This window comes from Meriones unguiculatus, chromosome 6 (genome assembly GCF_030254825.1).
Source record: "Meriones unguiculatus strain TT.TT164.6M chromosome 6, Bangor_MerUng_6.1, whole genome shotgun sequence".
Taxonomy (NCBI): Eukaryota; Metazoa; Chordata; class Mammalia; order Rodentia; family Muridae; genus Meriones; species Meriones unguiculatus.
In genome coordinates, this window is record NC_083354.1 from 18,051,720 (window position 1) to 18,067,416 (window position 15,697).

The 15,697-nt window shown below is 40.2% G+C and overlaps 1 protein-coding gene across 2 annotated transcripts in view; it reads left to right on the forward strand.

Moving 5' to 3' along the window:
- Window positions 1–12,000, forward strand: part of Mindy2 (MINDY lysine 48 deubiquitinase 2) — a 55,954-nt gene extending 43,954 nt beyond the window's left edge. For both annotated transcript variants that reach the window (XM_060384814.1, XM_060384815.1), the window contains exons 7-9: window positions 1,661–1,834; window positions 3,223–3,423; window positions 5,691–12,000. In XM_060384814.1, the coding sequence (XP_060240797.1) occupies window positions 1,661–1,834; window positions 3,223–3,423; window positions 5,691–5,816 (501 nt within the window). In that variant the 3' untranslated portion in view covers window positions 5,817–12,000. The remainder of the gene's footprint in view (window positions 1–1,660; window positions 1,835–3,222; window positions 3,424–5,690) is intronic.
- The last annotated feature ends 3,697 nt before the right edge of the window (window positions 12,001–15,697 follow it).

The window sequence follows — 15,697 nt, forward strand, 5'->3', positions numbered from 1 at the left end:
CACAGGTGAAGATCAATCTGTGATTAATTGATTGATTGATTACTTGATTGATTGATTTGGTTTTCAAGATACTCTATAGCTCTGGCTGTCTTGGAACTCACTATATAGACAAGGCTGGCCTGGAACTCACCTGCCTCTGCCTCCCAAGCACTAGGATCAAAGGTGTGTGCCACTCTGCCTGGCCAACCTGTGATTCTAGAGAGATCTGCATTATAAGATGGGAGATAATAGGCTGTGCGGTTTGCTTTGCTTGCCTTCTTCCTGCTAGAGATTAGGAAGGAAAACTGATGTTCTGGGTGATACTAAAGCTGGTGAGAAACAAGTAGTTGCCTTGAGGAGTAGCAGAGTGGTGAATAAACTTGCCTAACTGGTTCTGCAAGGCCCTGGATTCACTCACCAGCACTGCAAAATAAATAAATATAATAATTTGTTAATTCTGTTTACACCTTGACTAAGAGTGACAGCTTCTTCCCCACAGAATGCCACATTTAACTGAAGATCCATTTAGTTTTGTTTTTTTTTTTCTCATTTAGTTATTTTAAAGGTAACTGATGAATGAGAAAATGTCCGTTTATTTTAAAGGTAGGGAAGAGGAAGAAGCTAGGCCTAGTGGTACAAGACTTTAATCCCACCAGGGGGATTTCTATGAGTTCAAGGCCAGCCTTATCTACATAGAGAGTTCAGGACAGCCAGAGCTACATAGTGAGATCCTGTCTCAAGGTAAAAAAAAAAAAAAAAAAAAAAAAAGGGTAATAAATGTGTAAGTAGGAGTAGGGAAATGACTCCATAGGCAAAGCTTTGTCCTTTACCCTTACACAGAGGTAGAAGGGACACACAGCCACACAGCTGAGCTGGAGGAGCTAGGCAATATTCATGAATATAGTGTGTTGTTGATTAAACAATAACAAGGCTAAAGATTTTCGTAGCTCAGTGGTGGGGCACTTAAAAAAACAAATGGCACTGGAGAGATAGCATGGCTGAAGACCCTGCACTGCTCTTGCAGAGAACCTGAGTCGTTTCTAGCACCCAGGACCTCACAACAGACTGTAACTCCAGCTTCAGGGGATATGACACACTTCCAGTTCCTCGGGGCACTGCAGTTGTGCACCAGCCCACATTGACACATAGTTTTGGGTTTTTTGTTGTTGTTCTTGTTTTTTAAAGGAGCAAAATGGTACAAAGGAAGGGAAAGGCTGCTGGGTTAGATTAGTCATTTCAGCTTTTTTTTTTTTTAACAAAACCAGACAATATGGAACCTTTCTCTCTCTCTCTTTCCCCTTCTCTTTTTCTTTCTTTCTTTCTTTCTTTCTTTCTTTCTTTCTTTCTTTCTTTCTTTCTTTCTTTCATTTTTCCCTTCTTTTTTCTTTTTGTATTCACTTTCTGGTATATCTATTTGTAAAATGGGATTGCAAACGGCAGAGCTGTCTGCTAGTTAGCATGCCAGCAGCTCATTATCTCCTTTTACACTGGGCCAGCTACAGGCAACACCAATTGAATGTGAACAGAGACATTATCTGCTCGGTCTTCTTATTGGGTTGCATAGATATAGCTAGAATAATTACTGTACTCCAAGCATATGAATTTAAAATATTTGATAAATATAATGTTGGCTAGTTTGGGAGAATTTAACACTCCTTTTTCTTTTGTTATTCTTATTAAGGGTCAACTGTATTTGTTGGTAACAGACCAGGGGTTTCTTACTGAAGAAAAAGTTGTCTGGGAAAGCCTGCACAATGTGGATGGTGATGGAAATTTCTGTGACTCAGAATTCCATCTTCGGCCTCCTTCAGATCCTGAGACTGTGTACAAAGGTCAACAAGACCAAATAGATCAGGTAAAATTGTTGTCGGCATCCCCCCACATCTACCTGGCTTGGCTTAGTACAAAAGATGAACCTCTATTTCACTGAGACACCCGGTCTCAAGACCCTAATACAGAGAATAACAGAAGATACAAGACACCAAGTGTCCTGCTCTGGCCACCATAGGTGTGCACACATGCACAAGCCTGTACCACCCCACCCCCAGAAGTTGTTCTCTGGCTTCCGCTCACAGGCACACACACGTACTGCATACACATACATATGCATTTTTTAAAATTCATCTTTTGAGACAGGCATGGTGGCTCATGCCTATAATCTTAGCGTTTTAGAAGCTGAAGCAGGATGAATGCGAAGTTTGACATCTGCTATAGACTGAAACCTGTATCAAAACAAAGGGCAACAATAAAAAACTAGCAGGACTTCCTATCGTAGCACAGCCTGTAATCCCAGAACTTGAGAGGCTGAGGGGAAAAGGTGGCTGCAAGGTCAACATAGCAACTTTGAGGTTTACATAGCTCGGGCCTCTCTCAAAAATGGATAACTAAATAAAGTAAAATGAAAACAAAAGTCACCCTTCGAGCGGTAATCCCAGCCCTCAGTAGGCCTAGGTGCAAAGATCTGAAACTGAGACCAGCCCAGACACTTAGTAAGACTTGCCTCAGAACAGAACAAAACATTTTTGGGAGGAGGGGAAGAAAAATGAGTAAATAATCTTATGAAGTTCTTGGAATATTTTAAAAGCAAACATTAAATGGAAAGTAAAAGATTAAAATAGTTTCAAAGGGTGGGAGATGTGTTTGAATTTAAATGTGAATAGAGAAAATACTAGATGGCTATAAATACTCAGTGGCTACATCTGTTACAGTGATTTCAGCTTTCATATTTCTGGTTTTCGCTTTTGTCTGAATTTTCCATACTCATGTGTTTCTTTTTTAAACAAGATCCTTTTTTCAATAGTTTTCTTGAATGCCTTATTTATTGCTTCCAGAAAAGAATTCTAAAACTATGATAATGTGTAGCTCTGCAAAAAAGTCCTTAGAAATAGAGTTTTTAAAAAAATTCTGTGCTGAAAAAAAATAAATTAAAAAAAAAAATCTGTGCTGTAGGGCCAGGCAATGTTGGCTTACACCTTTAATCTGAGCACTGGGGAGGCAGAGACAGGAGGATTTCTATGAGATCAAGGCCAGGCTGGTCTACAGAGCAAGTTACAGTAGGGCCAGAGCTACACAGAGAAACCCTGTCCCAAAAAACAAAAACAAAACAACATCCCCTCAAAAAACAAACCAAACCAAACAAACAAACAAATGTGGTGTAAAAGCCATTAGTGGGTGTCTGTCTTCACACTGGCTGGTTCCTGGGTCTCATCTCAACGCTGAAACTGGTTTGATTGAACTCCTCAGGACTACCTTATGGCACTGTCACTGCAACAAGAACAGCAGAGCCAAGAAATCAACTGGGAGCAAATCCCAGAAGGAATTAGTGACCTGGAGCTGGCGAAGAAACTCCAGGAGGAGGAGGACAGACGGGCCTCTCAGTACTACCAGGAACAGGAGCAGGCGCAGGCGGCTGTGGCTGCTGCCACCACTTCCATACAGACCCAGGTAAAACTGCAGCTCTGCCAATCTCAAATGTGACAGTTACTTTAGCAGTGAAGGAATTTCTGTTTGGGAGAAGCAGTTGTAATTTGGCTCTGGCTTTTTTAGCTGTGTTAGCATATTAGTACCCAAGGGTTTGGGTTTTTGTTGTTGTTTTGCTTTGTTTTTATATTTATCTTATTTTATGTACATAAGTGTTTTGCACATATATCTGTGTACCATGTGTGTGTCCAGTGCCTACAGAAGTCAGAAGAGGGCATCTGATCCCCAAGAACTGGAGTTATGAACAGTTGTGAGCCACCATGTAGGTTATAGGAGTTGACCCAGATGTGCCACAAGAACAAGTGCTCAGACCTGCTGAGCCATCTCTCTAGCCCTTTCCGTGGGATTTTTTTTCACATTATTCTAAGTTTTTTTGCTATCTTAACATATTTCTGATTTTATGATGATATTTTTCCGAGATTCTGATAAGATTATTTAGCCTTTTTCTTAAGTTCTTTAGCGCTACAAACTATAAACCAACTTGAACAAAGTGCTTCCGTTGAGCTGGAGACAGCATGAGGTTTTGCTGGAAAGAGGGCAATTTTTGGAGCCAGAGAGGTATGGGCTCCTTGTTCCTGCTAGTTCCCACTTCCTATTGCAAACACCAGGTCACAGTCCTCATCTTTCATGGCCCCTTTCCCTGTCAGTAAAACAGAAGACCTCATCCTGAGGCTTCTTTAGAAACAACAATTCTAGGATTTAACTCAATTTCTAATACATATTCAGCAAAGGTTAGTGTATCTCTCTTTGTCACTTTTGTTGGTTCATGTTTTAGGTAGTAAAATATGACTGTCACACAAGTTTCTACATTCTGAATCTCATTTCATGAATGAAAAAGTATCCCTTTCTCTTATTCTAACCTATACCATGCCAGAACCTTTTCCTTTGGCATTGGTGTACAAGAAAACAAGATGCCTTTTAGGAACCCATGAAACCAAGTACAGAATTCACTGGGGCGATGGCTCAGCAAACACGAAGACCTAAGTTCAAATCCCCAGTATTCATGTAGAAGGCCAGACATAATCATGCAACTATAACCCCAGAACTGATGTGGGCAGACAGGAGGATCTCAGGGGCTTGATGGCCAGCCTAGCTTCAGATTCTGTGAGAGAAATCTCTCAAGGAAATAAGGAAACAGCGACATGTACACCTGTGGCTTGTATCCGCACCACGTACAAGTGCACACACATTCTCTCTCTGTGTGTCCCTCTCTTTCTCCACTAAAATACATGTAAAGCTTCTGCCTCTAAATCAGACACCAACTACCCCAGCTTAGCTGCTGAGTCCCACCAGGTTAGAATCAGCTTTTCATGTCATTCAGTTGTCTGATCTCATAGCAGGCACTTATTATTTTACAGTCTCAGTTCTCAGCATTCTCGTTTTTTGCTCTTAAGATCTGTTCATTATGATATTTTTTAACTCTTTTTTTTTAAGATTTATTTATTTTATGTATATGAATGCTCTGTTTTCACACACACCAGAAGAGGAAATCAGATTCCATTACAGATGGTCGTCAGCCACCATGAGGTTGCTGGGAATTGAACTCAGAATCTCTGGAAGAGCAGTCAGTGCTCTTAACTGTTGAGCCATCCCTCCAGCTCATTATGATATTTAATGAAGTCCTGAATAAATGTTATAGTTTACCAAAATTGTCACTTTAACATATTTCTTAAACTAGAAGCTAAAATGGCTGTGGATAATTATGTATTTGGAATAATGAGTACATTAATTAATTATACATTATAGATGAGATATCCTGTATATTAACTACTTCTCTCACTCTTGAAAGAAGTAACTTAGAGAAGAAAGGTTTGTTGTGACTTACAGTAGAGGGTCCAATTCACCATGAGGAAAACACGGTAGTTGAATAGTGCTCAGCTGGTGGAGATGGGAGTTGGTAACAGAGAATTTCTATCCTTTCCATCAGGAAGCAGCAGCTGAGCTAGGCAGGAGACATGCCCTGCCATATCCCTCACACTCACCTTTATATGGACCAGCTAGGCCCTCCTCCCTAAGATACCCAAACCTCCCAAAGGAGCAGGCCAACTGTTGGACCAGGGGCATCTCTATCCAAACCCAGGGCATCTCTATCCTAACACCAGTGAGCAGAAGCCGTGCCCCCAAAGCTTCTGTTTCTGCGAGTTTGCCTTTGCTTTGTAGCTCTAGCTAGCTCTGATTCGGTGCCAGAAAGAGTTAATCATCCCTTCCCATGTGTGTTTTTCATACTGCAGGGACAACCAGCCCAAGCCTCTCCATCAAGTGTAAAACAGCCTGGGAATAGTGACCGGAAACGCAAGGAACCTCGGGAAAAAGACAAAGAGAAAGAAAAGGAAAAAAATAGCTGTGCGATTTTATAGGAAGTGCTGGTGTCTCTGGGAACCACCTATGCAGATGACGGAAAGGAAGACCCAGTACCTACCGTCTGTGCCTGATCTCCCAATGGATTTTGCTCATGTTTTCCAGGGGAAGGTTGATACTTTGTTACAATCAACGTTTTCAAGTTACACAAATACACTCTTTATGAGCTGGAGTTTTATGTTACAAGTTGGAACTGTTGTGTATTGTCACTCGTAGCCAAATAAGTATATCACTTCTACTTTGTGTCTAGTAACATAGCAACTCCAATCAGTTAGTAAGCTACTGTGTTCTGTCTGACAATGGATGGAGGTCACTGAGTGAGTCTGATCCTTCTCAAGATGTAATTATTAGCACAATTATTTCTGAAACTTTATGTTGTTAAATTATGTTCTAATCCATGAGAAACGAGGAGTTTAATATAGGGAGGGGGAAAAGCAGGAATAATGACCCTTCATTGTACATTGAATTGGTTCAGCCCTTGAACAGCTTTACCTTTCTTTAGTAATGTACATCTTAGCTATTATCTTTAGAACTGATAATGGAGCTTAGATCCAATTTAGATAGAACAAAATATTTTTTATTTTCTAATAGCAAAACAAACAAACAAAAAACCACACTACACTAATACTTATAACCTATCCAGATCAGATACTTTGTAGTGCTGTGAGATGATGAATATCAGCACCTTCAGGTAGCCTGAATGGTGGTTTCTGTTTGCTAAGGATGTAATAGTGAGTGAGGAGGAGACCACACTCATGTTCAGCCTTGTAAATAATGACAGAGAAGAGCAGAGTTCACTGTCTACCTTTTTCTAGAATTACCTTGAACCTTAAATTTTAAATCATGTTTATTGCTAGAAAATTAAGCATAGTTCTTTAAACCAGTAAAAAGCACATTTCTGAAGGAGAGTTAATCTCTTGACTCTAGTGAAAAGATATTAAAATTTTGAACATAGGTAGAAATCTGAAGGAATTTATGTAAAAGCAATCAGATTTTTTAACTTATGAGAACCAAATAAACCTAAGACATCTTACATCATTTATAGGATTCTGAAAGAATATTTATTCAGCTTTGTGATGAGGCAGCACATATTGTATTTCTAGATACAGTTTGGAAAACTATCCTTAACAGTCCTTTTTATATACTTTGTATTTGAAGTTTGTTTTGAAGATTATTGCCAGGGCAGGTAGCTGTGTGATTTACCCTAAGCCTCGGGAAGCTTTATTCAGGAGTACCACAGATTGAACATCCAATTAGAGAATATTTCTTGTGGTCAGGAGGCAACAAAAGACTACCAAAAAGAAAGTGGTCTAGAGTTTCTTAAGACAAATTGTCATTAATGTCCTCCGTGATCCAGCTGTAGGCTGAATCTATATGTAAAAAGTAGAGTTTTATTTATGAGAAGTATTGTTCTAAGGGGAAAAATTTTCAGGGCCAGCCATGCTGTAGCCTTTATATCCTTCTACATTACATGTCTATTTATGTTGTTATTTCTTCATATTTCCTACGATAGCATGGGGACTAATCACAGACTCTGCCTGGGGTGTAAGATTTGTGTTTAAAATACCCAGTAAGTTTCTTGGTTCCAGCCTAGAGTGAGTGCAAATTGTCAGAGATCAGACCCCTTTGGGTGGACTGACCTCAGCGTACCCATGGTAGCACTCTGCTGATTGGATGAGAAAGCTCAAACCTCAGGGTTTGCTTTCCCCAGAACAGTCTAATACTTTCATTTAGAAAACAATAAACCTTGAGTAATTTTTAAAAGTATACTTGAGGCATATTTTTCATAATTATATACAATATCTATTTATTGCCCTTGAAGAATCTATATATATAAATTATGTTATTTTTTACTATCTTAATTTGTTCCAAAGATAATACTGCCACACTGCATTCCCTCTAGAAGAAAAAACAAAACAAGTACAACTTCCTCTAAACCAGCAGTGCTGCTCAGATAAGTAGATGTGCACTTATGACAAGCAATGTGCTGTTAATCCGACCTGTTCCTGGTGAGACTTCAAGTCAGGCATGCTTACATTCCTGGAATTCAGTTTGATATGACAAGAGTCATGATGAGATGTTTGTTTTGATTACTGTGGGAGAAATTAAATGTTTGATTCTGTTAAAACAAATTTCTGAGATATGCTTTCCTGTTCTTGAAGGCTGTCAAGGATCTAAACTGCCACGTGTTTATTTCCTGTTTTGCTCAACGTAGCAAGTGATAGGCATATTGTTATTGTTGCTTATTTGGGTATCTAGTACTTTGAAAATGGTATTTTGAGGGATTTCCCCCCTCACAATACTTTGTAATACTTGAAATTGTTATACACATATTGCTAAAAGACATTAGAATTTAAACATTTTGGGGTTTAATGGTTCTAGGCTAAATTTCATACACATTTGGCTCATGTGCCCACTCAACATGAGAGTTAGCAGAAGGCAGATGGAAGAGAAGATATGGTCCCTGGCACTTTTCTTTTGCTTTCAAAGAATGGTCTTAAGGTTAGTGGCCAGTCCGTATTAATGTGCACTTCCTCATGAGTGACTGTGTTGTATCAGCAATGCTGTGGGTTATACGAGCTTGTCAATACCAAGAGTCATGTGTATATCTCTGAAGCAGCTTTCCATGACTCCTGTTTGGGTCTCAAAGCAATCTGAAGACATTGTATCCATCTAAAAGTTGTCAGTTTAAAAAATATTCACACACACCTGAACTAGGAGTGTCACTAAGTAGAACATTTGCCCAGAGTGCACAAAGCCCTGGGTTCAAATCCTAGTAAATGTATATACAGTTAAGCAGGATGGTATAAGGCAGCTAATCACAGCCTTGGCCTTACGCCCAGCCAAGTTTCAAGGTCAGGCTAGTATTTGGGCAAGACAGAAGCTTTGAATTAGGTTCGAGAATATATCTAAGCTTATGTTTACTGCCTCACTCTTCTTTAGTTTGATAATTTACGTTATATTTTTAATTCTTTCTCATGCTCCTTGATCTTGGCTTACTTAAGCAAGATAATACCACGTTAGTTGACTAAACTCAGTGTTATCCATTCTGTACTCACACAAAAGCTTGATAACATTTTGTCCATGAACCATAAGCTTAATGTAGACCTTGAGGACCAGAGGGAAGATATGAGGAAAAATCATGACTCATGGTTACTGTCTGTGTTGGCATGTGAATGGATATCTGTAAAATCCTAGCAAATTAGGCAAGAATTTTCAGAATTGTCCTCAGTCTTGCTTAAGTTTTTAGACATGGTCTTGCTATATAGCCAGGCTGGCCTGGAATCGACTGTTGTAGCCTCAGCTACCTTTAAACCCAGAATCTTCCTGCCTCAGCTTCTCACTGCTATGACTACAGATATATATCACCATACACAGCTTGTTTAAACTTTCTTTAGAAAAGCAAGTAGCAAACTCCATTTTGCTTAGCTTTCTTATTCATCGTACCAGTTTTTTTTGTTTGTTTGTTTTGTTTTGTTTTTTTAATGACAGAAAAGCATACAGGTTTCACTGTCTAGGCATGTAACTTAAATTGAAAATTAATTTCTGACAAAATGAGGCAGATACATTAAAGATAGTCACTCATTTATATTTTAAGGAATTAGACATGTGAAATTCTGGCTCATTTGGTGTTTGAAACCTGACTTTGTCTGGGTATGGTAACACACACCTGTCATCCCATGTTTGAGAGGCTGAAGCAGGAGAATCCTGAGTTCAAGGCCACCCTGAGCAAGTAGTAAGACCCTGTTTCCAAAGTCAAACCTGACTTTGTCTTGTTTTGGCAATCGTTGTGTGCCTCAGTTTTTCCTCTATATTCAGGGTGCTCCTCTTTCCCCAACCACCAATGCTTGGTTCTCCTGAGTAAATGCCATACTTTGAGCACTGAGAATTACTGAGATCATCACAGACATTGCACATCCTCTGCTCCTGAATGTGCAGACTTTTTATTACTTAAATCAGTTTTGTTTTGTTTTGTTTTGTTTCTTTAATGCTGTTAGAGTCTGTAGAGTTCCTTTGAATTTGGCATCATGGCTTTCAAAAATGTTTTGCAATTGCTTTTGTCGGTAGACTAGTGTCAAGATTGGGGAGTATTTGGGCATATTAAACATGCACTTTACAAATCTGTTTTCCCCTATCTTTCACAGGTGTAGCATTTAGAGCCCCTTGGTGTATCTCTCCAGGGTAGAGGATTATCAGGAACTGACTTTGCTCTCCCCACTGCCGTCTAGACAACTTATTTGTGGCTTAGCGTGAAAATGGATTCTGATCATGTACAAGTGAGAGACTGTAAAGGAATGTATTTGAACCTTAGAGTCCTTGGTTCTCTAATAATTTAGTATCTTTTGTTATTGATGTCTGACACTTCTTAAACTTCTAAGGGGAAAAATTATGAAGATTTGAGTTTACTTTTCTTAGGTAACAGTTTAAAGCAACTTTAAAATTAAAAGCTCCCTGATAGGAATAAGTTATAGAGACAACAAAACAGGAGGAAATCTTGCAGGACACCGGGAAACTTAGTTTGAAAATCTATCTAAAATTTAATTCATGCATGTCTTAACTTAATCCCGGTATTTCTGCTATTAGGAAATAGAGCTTAACAAATTGATATATGCATATATTTTTTTACATGTAGGATTCTAGTTTCTATCTTTTGAACTCAAGAAAACTTAACTCAAACAGGGTAAAAATCTTCAACTTTGCCTCAAATTCAATGTTCCTTTGTCTTGACAAAGGTTAGTTAGACTTGTCTAATAAACTGGTATTTTTAGGGCATGATGCCCTCCTGTTAACTAGTTAAAATGCCATGGCAGAGATAGGAAATCCAAGCCTTGCCCCATGTTACGGTAAAGAACAAAAGCTCCCTTATCCCAGAAAGCGTCCACTCTATCTAGCATGAATTGTAAAGACTTCCTCAGCTCACATTATAATTTGTCACTTGTCACCTTTTAAATGTTTTCTCCATCTGCACTGTAACATCTGGAGAGGCAGGGCGGCTCAGTAATTAGAGGATACACAACATGGTGTCCTGCCGTAGGCAGTCCTTGCTTCTTCGGCTCCAGGAGTCATTTCACAGCTTTATGTTGAAAGTCAGGAAGCTGAAATACCCATTAGAAACCGTGAATCGCTGATGACACCTAACAGAAATGCCCTATGATACCACCAAGTCATGCAATGAGTTTGAAGACAGAGATTGCTGTTTAATCTTCAGAAATGATGTCTGCTTTGTGAGAATGTCTGTCGGTGTTGCTTCCCACCCTTATTTGTATGACATAACCACTGTGACAGGACGCAGTGTCTCTTCACTTCCCAGGTTTCTTCTAGCAGTTTTTGTTAAGACTTATTTTCCTCAATAAAATGGTAACTGTTATCACAGATCCACATAAGACCAGATAATAGAAGACTGATGTGTGACTGCAAAATGACAGAGGAATAATCTCCCAGGAAACTCATTTCCTAATGACAGCATTTGACTCTCTTCCCTTGACTTGGGCTGAATGAGCAGGTTGAAACGTGGATTTGGGAGAGTAACAAGTTAAATGGAATGAACACTGAAACTGTCATTTTGAACAGCACTAAGGAGAAGAAATAGGTTTTCTTCCTCCACTTCAGTGAGGCTAACTTGGAGCGCTGTGCTAGCTGAAACGGGCTCTCAAAATTGACTGTAAGGACTGAGTGCCCCTACTAACCTTTCCTCACTGTCCCAGTGTCTTTTCTAATTCTGATCATTCATTCTTCTGCTTTAAATGCAAGTGAAGAATGATGAGTAACAGAGATGACATACAAGCACTGGGGTGTGCTCTTTCAAAAAAAGACACCTAAAATGTACCGACCCATTATAGGGCCCAACTGATTTCTGTGAAATACTTACTGTTCTAATGCTAATTATGCTAAGACCACCTCTAAAAATTATGTCTCAAATTTCAAGTTTCACTTTTGGAAACTACTCCTGAAAAGACATTGAATATAGGTGGGAAAGTATAAAATGTTTCTGACACAATGATTCAGTATTATTCAGTGTTTAATCTCAAATTTGTTGTTGTACCACAAATGTAGTGTCATCATTGGATGAAAACGTTGGATGTTTTTGTTAATATACTTAAAACTGTAACCAGTGAATAACACCGTAGTATTTTTTATTATAGATTATATTTTATTTCAATAAACTTTGATATTTAGACTGAACATTCTCTCCTTGTGTCAGCTCATCACCCTACCGTCTGTATGGGTGGTCACATTACTTGAGACTCATTAAGATCAAGGTTTGACACAAGGGACAGTTAATCAACTCTCAGCTACAAAGTGGTAACCCTGGCTCCAGTGAGGGAGAAAGTCACCATCTCACACAGCTCTCCTACTGGAGTCAGGAAGAACTGAAAGGGATAATTTCCTCCATCCACCATGGGTTCCAGGTTGCCAGGGAAGCACCCCAAGTCCCTCTACCCACTGAGCCATCCCAGTTTGTTTGCTGAGTGATTCAGAGCAAACGCTGTAGCTCAAAGTTGGTATCAGACATGAATGGTATAAAATGGCTTTTAAAAACCCTTATGGCCACTCATGGTGGTCCACACCCATAATTCCAGCACTCAGGTGGCTGACGCAGGAGGATTGGTGAGAGCTAAAGCTTAGCCTCGGCTATGAAGTGAGAGATTGCCTTAAGTTTCAAACAAAATGCTATTTTGTTCTGAAGGGCTCTAGCCAGAGGCCGGATTCCTTTATTAAGTGACTAAGTTCAAACCTTAACCACACTCCTTTTTTAGGATCTCAAATGTCAGGCTACTGCATCCAGACTTAGACATCCAGGATAGAACAGATGACTTGAGACAGTCATACCCACAATGAAATCATTCAAATTGGTCCAGAGGGAGCCCTGAATAATTACAAACCTCGCCCCGCTTGCCATCACTAACTGCCCTCCCAGCTCTGTAGCTGGGTGCAGCAACCTGCTGGGTGATGGCCCAGGCTTTCCCTGCTTGGGACTGTAACCAGTAGACCAACTTTCATATACTTGAGCATCATACTGACTCTCACCATCACAAGCATTTTTAACTTTGGAGGTGCAAGCCTAGGATCCAAACATTCTGGAGACTGAGACAGGAGCAATCAGGAACTCTAGATCAGCTTGAGCTACACAAGCCCTTGTCTCAAAGCAAAAATGAAGACAGTGCATGGCAGTGCATATCTGTAATTGCAGTATTTGGGTGGAGGATGGTGAACTCAAGACAAGCTTGGGATTACAGCAGGACTCAAGGAAGGGGAAAGAAGGCAGGCCATCAACTGGGACACAATATTTCCAGCACCTATCTAATATTATGTGAAGAGGGCTTAGACAAAAATACAATTAAAATAGAGTCAAGATGTAAACAAATCATTTAAAGCTATACCAATAGTCAAAAGCATGTAAAAATATGCTAACATCGTTAGAACAGACAGTCAAGAGCTGATAAGATGGCTCAGTGGGGTAAGAGAGCTTGGCTGCCAAGCATGATGACCTGAATTCAATTCCAGGACTCTCATAGTAGGAGAACTGACTTTTGGAATTGTCCACTGACCTCTAGATGTGCACTGTGACACACACACATACAAATTTATGTAATTAAAATTAATAAATTGTTTAAGAGTAAAAAAAAATTAAGTCTACAGTGAGATAGTACTGTACACCCATGGAACAGCCAATATAAGGAGTACTGCCAAACCCCAGGTGTGAGTCTGGGCAGTTCAGACCTTGTGTGGATGCAAAGATGACACAAACTTCCTAATTCCCAGTGGTTTCCTGCAATGTTAAATATACACTGCCATATGTAACACCTGGCAATTCCAAGCCTACTTACTCAAGAGAAACTAAAACACATAAAGAAACTTGTCCACAAATATTCAGAATTTTTATTCATCAGACGAACAAGCAAGCTAAGTTTCCATCAACAAGTGAAGGCACAGCAAACTGTACAATACATGTACAATGGAAACCTACACAGCAACAGACAAGAACTGCTGATACACAGCATCACGGCCCAAATGCAAACTCTGCATTGAGTTAAAGGATGTTTGGGTTTGAGTTTAGTTATAAGAAACTTGAAAAATAAAATGCAACAGTAGCTGCAGAACCGGTTTGGGATGACCAGGAAAGGACATGAAGGGCTGGAGAGATGACTCAGCAATTAAGAGCATGTGTTGCTCTTGCAGAGGAACAGAGTTTGATTCCCAGCACCCACGTCATGTGGCTCACAACCACCAGTAACTCCAGCTCCAGGGGGACCTGAACTCATGTGCACATAACCACACAGACACACATGAATGCACATATTAAAAATAAATCTAAAAAAAAAAAGACAATATTTTCAGTGATAAGTAGTCTGTTCTTTGATTATGGCAGAGCTAACACAGTTATTTAAATTTGTTGGTATTCTGATCATCTGTAAATTCCAGTTTAAAATAATTTAAATGCCTTTATAATAGCAACAAACAATTGAAATTTTAAAAATTCTAGTTGAAGCCAGGCATGGTGGTGCATGCTTTTAAATCTCAGCACTCAGGAGGCTGAGGCAGGCGGATCTCTGTGAGTTTAGGTCGAGGCCAGCCTAGTCGGCAGAGTGAGTTCTAGGACAATCAGAGCAAAACAGAGAAACCCTATCTCGGAAAAACAAAAAATAAAAAGCCACATTAGGACCCGAGCTCCCTCCCCAGAATCCGTGTTTTAAAAATGGGGGGTGTGGTATTTTGAATGACAATGCCCCTAAAGGCACTGTGTGAACACTTGGTCCCTCGCTGGTGGGAGTGCTGGGAAGAATTTAGGAAGAGTGGCCGTTTGGATAGGCTGTGCCACTGGGGGCACCCTTTGAGGTTTCCGTTCCCAGGGAATCTCTCTGCCTCCAACTTGCGGGTTGAGATGGGAGCTCTCTGCTCCCTCCGGCCATGCCTTTGCTCCAAGATTACAGACTCTCACCCTCTGACACCGGAAGCCCAAATTAAGCGCTTTTTAAAGAAGATGCCTTGGTCATGGGGTTTAATCACAGCAATAGAGAAGAAACTAAGACACTGACACAGAGGTGTGCATTCAATCCCAGTGCTGGAGAAGAGAATACACTCAGAGCCCCGGGCTGACCGGCCAGCCTGGCCTAGCTGGTGAACTGCAAACCAATCAAGAGATCCCATCCCAAAACAAGCAGGACTGCTCCTGAGCGAGGGCACCGAGGCCGACTTGCACGTGTACACAATGCCACCACAGAACATCAGAAAATGGAGATTCTAGTGCAAGACCCACACACTGAGACCCGGACCCTGTGTTACTTTCCCTTTGTCATTCCATGACCACTGGATGGTTTTGTGTTTCCATCTCATTTATCTTTTGACCCAACAGAAAGAATGGAGGTTGGAGAGAAAGAAACACTAGCTTCAAAAATCCAGACGGTCCCTGGATTTACATTTGAGAAAAGCTTACCTCAGAATCGTTAAGAAATCTTAGGGTTTTGCTTGTGAGTGAAACTTTTGCTAATGGGAAGGGTGTGGCACTGGAGAGGGAGAGAGAGCTTAGCGTGAAGGGCATGCATGTACATGCGCTTGCAGAGGCCCTGAATTGGGTTCCCAGTACCCACCCACATCACGAAGTTTACAACTGCCTGTAACTACAGCTCCTGAGGATCTGAAGCCTCCAGCCTCATGTACACACACACAGAAACACACAAATACACATAACTTTAAATGAAAAAAAAAAAAGTTCTTAATGTATTCTGAATATCTTGAATGCATGTATGTCTGTGTACCACATGTGTGCAGAGCCTACAAAAGCCAGAAGAGGGTATGAGATCCCAGTGAGCTGCCATGTGGTTGCTGGGAATTGAACCCCAGTCCTCTGGAAGAGCAGTCAAAGCTCTTAACCTCTGAG